Source organism: Cystoisospora suis, assembly GCF_002600585.1.
Source record: "Cystoisospora suis strain Wien I chromosome Unknown contig_1087, whole genome shotgun sequence".
In the NCBI taxonomy this organism is placed as follows: Eukaryota; Apicomplexa; class Conoidasida; order Eucoccidiorida; family Sarcocystidae; genus Cystoisospora; species Cystoisospora suis.
The window spans coordinates 53274-57343 of NW_027153888.1; the positions used below are offsets into that span (position 1 = coordinate 53274).

Sequence of the window (4070 nt, forward strand, 5' to 3'; positions counted from 1 at the left end):
GAAGAAGTAAGCAGGGGAAGAAAGACAGAAGACTCTTTCCTCAGTAATACTCTGTGCTACGGTTCGTCACGGTTCCTACGCTCAGGGCAAAAGTTCTCGCCTCACTCAGTCGAGGTCAGTGGTCGCTGGAAGTGAGCGTAGAGCCTCTCCAAACCTCCTCGAACGATATGATCAAAGTGCCTGCGTACTCGTGCTAGTAACGCGCTCGCATGTCAGGATAACCGAGGTCGTCAAGCCACTGCGGCGGTTGGCGGGACTGACGAACTTCAGTAAGGTGCCGCCACTTGTTGTTGTATGGGCAGCATACATACTAGCACTTTCTTTTCCGTTTTTCCAAAGCGGAACCTAGCTAGCACGCATCGGTTTTTTTCTTCACTGTAGAATCGTATCGACGCAGGGACGGTCTCTATTCAAAATCAGGTCTCTTTCTTTTAGCACCCTCGACAGGAGTACTTCGACTCCTGGACAAAGCTAATTGTGAGTGGCCAACAGCGAGGCTGCTGCTCGAAACAACTCCCAGAACTTGTTAAAGACGTCCCGTGGTTCTTTGTCCGTCTACTCGTCACTGATGAAACTTCGATCCTTGAGAGGCCTGTGCTCATCCTCGAGAAAGCCCCAATAACATGTCTTCCAGCCGTCGTTTACCTTTTTCCTGCAACTTGAACCAAAGCTGCAATCCACGTTCCTGCTCCTTAGCGAAGAGTGAAACCATGCGAGGCTACTGCGTCGACACGCTTCGCCGTCGTCTACTTCGAATAGTTCACTCTTGTCGTGGTACTTCCTCAGGGTCCTTTTCGGCATGAGTGAGGAATACTCCTCGAGGTAGACGGCTCCCCGAGCCGTCCGCGAAACTTACTAGCAAGGGCAAGAACTGGCGGCTGGTTTACTCTGCGTTCCTTTCGGAACTCACGCCGGACTGGAGTAGTTTGGACAAGGATTGACGAAGACACACGAGAGAAATAAGTGTCGTTGAGAACAAGACGGGGACGTTTGGGTTGGAAGCCATGAGAGCTGCGAGGAATCGCAAACGATCGGGCGTGCTGTTCTCGGTCAAAGTTGTCACGAACCAGACAAGAAAGGAAAATGTGGTACAGTAAGGTAAGGTGAAGGGATACTGCTAGGTCTGCGCGACTCTGACCCGTGCTCCATTCTCTTTCTTATTTTTCGAATTAGATCTTCGGCGTCTTCTTCTCTGTCCACTTCTTGTTTTTCAGTTCATGGAGGGATCAGGTTTCTTTTTATTTTCCACTCCAGTTCATTCTTTTCTTGCATTTACTTTCAGGACGGCATGGGGTTACCTTCAGCGGACATTCAGTTAAGGCAAATAGTTTGCCGCGGCCTAGACCACACAACTCTACGTTTAAACAGAGATAGTACCCCAGGTATGAAGAAGTACTCATCCTGAGAAAATGAGTAGAGAATGAAATGCAGTGGTGATCACTCCAAGAGCAACTGGTGAGCTACAGCAAGCAGTCTCAGACCCTGGCTAGACTTCGTACCAACCAAATTGGACAGCAAGGTCCATAGATTCTTGGACTCTCGAAACACGCTTCAAAGGCGACTGTCGTTGTCTGTCAAATCTAGCTCGACACGTAGGATGTATGTAGCAACGTCGGTACGGCCACACAGACAGCTCCTGTTGACCTCGCCTGTCCCTGTCTCACTCTTGGTCGCGCATCCTAGATCTGGGCCACTCGGGTTCCTTTTGTTAGGGAGGAGGCAGGCCTTGTCGTACGGTCCTGGTACACAGACGGCGTCGTAGGATGCGCAGAAGGGAATGTCGGGTCTTCGCAGTCACAGTCCGGGGAGGTTGTCCGGAAGTAGGCAAGGGCTGGCGTAACTCCTCCCTGTTTCTCTCTCTGCTGAAACCGGTGCAGTCAGGGTTTTGTCGAGTCTCCGCCCGCGACCAGTGTCTCCCACCGCCCACGGGCACGGAAACAAGACGCAGTTCTCCTCTCACGTATGCGTCCGCACTACGGAAATAAAGCCCGGCGGTCATTCCCCGTAGCCGACCCTACTCTCATGCCCCAGTACGACACGACTGCAGGGCAATCAAGGTTGCAGACAGCTCCGCGAGCCCGTGCTCGTTTGCACCCACCTACGGACCTTCGCCGCGCTTGAGTGCAAGCGGTCGCCCCAATCCCCTCATGCACTTTATGGGGGCTTACAGGTAACCGTCGCTGCCACGTGAGTCGTTGTCCCGGAGAACACCGGCCAAAGAGGCGGCCGAGGCTCGCTACTTGCATACAGGTGTGCGTGAAGACCTACTCCCGGGAGAGTACCTCTGCTTCAAGGCCGCAGCAGCCCAACACCCGCCACGTGTCGCACATGTCCATTTCTTTCCGTGGCCCCCATCACCGACAAGAGCTGCGCTGGCTGTCGCGTGGCACTGGCGGAAGCTGTTTTCTCCTGCACATGTGCCTATCTTGAAAGCCCCGCTGGAAGGTCGCCCGTGGCAACCCCCGATGTTCCTGCTGGATGGAGATCCGCAGAGGAGGGAAACCGGAAGGTTTTTTTGCCGACCCCGGAATGCGTGGCCTGTCGTGTAGGAGCACTTGGGCGCGGGGCCGCAGCTCGGGTAGCTCACAGGGAATTATTTTCGCTAGCCGGCACAGATCGAGAACAACGTGCGGGTGGTCTGCTTGCGTGTCGAAAGGGGCTGTTACCGGGTGATCAGAATTCTTCCGGGCGTGTGATCCACAATCCCAGCGCTTGCATTCCGGGAAGCCCTGTGCCCTGTGCCTGCTTTCGAGGGAGCACAGCGAGGGCGCAAGTGACAACGGCCAGCCACGGCGCTTGGACCAGCGCTTCGCATGGTTCATGATGCAGCGCCACTAGCGACTCGGGGGCGCGATGCACCGCTTGGCAGTCAAACAGCTAGCCCCCCGCCCTTTCGCCCTTCGATACTGGTAGATCATCTGGTTAGAGCGGCGCGTGAGGCCCTGCCTGTTCTGTCAAATCATTCCCTGTGAGTGTTTTCACTAACGCAAGAGGAGATTTTGAGCTCACTTCACGGCGCCTTTTATCTTTTTGGACCCTTCTGGATACGTAAGTTCTGGGGAGAAGGCCGACCACGTGGCATGATTTGCAGGCTCGGGGATGAAATCTCGCTAGGAAGAAGCACAGGACGGGCAAGAGGCCCGAACGTGGCCTGACTGGCGGGCAAATATGCGTTTGGCAAGATCTTGGTGTGTTGCGGTTCACAGGCCTCGAGAAAAATGAAGTTCGTTACCCAGCTTTTCGTCCTCCTCTCCTTCTTCCTGATCGTGGCCATATCTGTCCGCGCCCAGCTCGTAAGTGACCCATCGCAATCAGGCTTCTCACATGGCTGTGAGGAGCCGCATCTTATTCCACCTTAGGGCGGCAGGCCAACGCGATGACACGACAGTGCCGGCGTTCTGAGGGTGTGAGCATGTGCGCTTACTGCTAGCCTGATGTGACTGTGTGCAGGCGGAAGACTCTGAGCACATAGGAAAACTCCCGACAGAAGAGGAGATCGATCCAATGATGGCGATGGAAGAGGAGGCCGAGGCGGCGAGAAGAGAGGAAAGCGAGCCAGAACGTCTCATGGGCCGCAGATGGGGCCGTGGTTGGGGCGGTTATGGTTATGGATACCCTTCCTACGGCTATGGCTACCCATACTATGGATATGGTTATGGGTACGGCTACCCAGCCTACGGTATTGGTTACGGACGGCATTGGGGTCGGTGGTGAACGAGGTTGAGTTCTGTGCCCGGGAGTGATGTGCTGGTGTCAATTCGGCGCAGTTGATTGCGGATGCACAGCCTTCTCTGTAACTTCCCTAGAAACTCTCTTGTGAAATACTTCCTGAGAAACTTGTGAAACGCGTCCTGAATCGTCCGTTCATTTCCATACTAGTTCCGACGTGGCTTTTTAGCCGCTCTTGAGAGATGGGCGTGGTTGCAGGTGCCAAGTCACTTACCTGCCTACGTAAGCATGCCCGGTGCTTGTGTCCCGGCTGCGTACGTGCGCATCGGGCACTTCAGTCCCACTTCCGGCAGATCTGCGGAGCGCTCTGTGCAGTTTGCTGCCCCTGAGCTCTGTGTTGA

At 54.8% G+C, this 4070-nt stretch overlaps 1 protein-coding gene across 1 annotated transcript; it reads left to right on the forward strand.

Moving 5' to 3' along the window:
- Positions 1 to 2989: 2989 nt before the first annotated feature.
- Positions 2990 to 3714, forward strand: CSUI_002630 (uncharacterized protein; the record flags this gene model as incomplete). The annotated part of the gene is made up of 3 exons (XM_068062830.1): positions 2990 to 3048; positions 3207 to 3293; positions 3451 to 3714. The coding sequence occupies exons 2-3, from the start codon at positions 3219 to 3221 to the stop codon at positions 3712 to 3714; spliced, it is 339 nt and encodes a 112-aa protein (XP_067925198.1). The 5' UTR covers positions 2990 to 3048; positions 3207 to 3218.
- Positions 3715 to 4070: the final 356 nt, after the last annotated feature.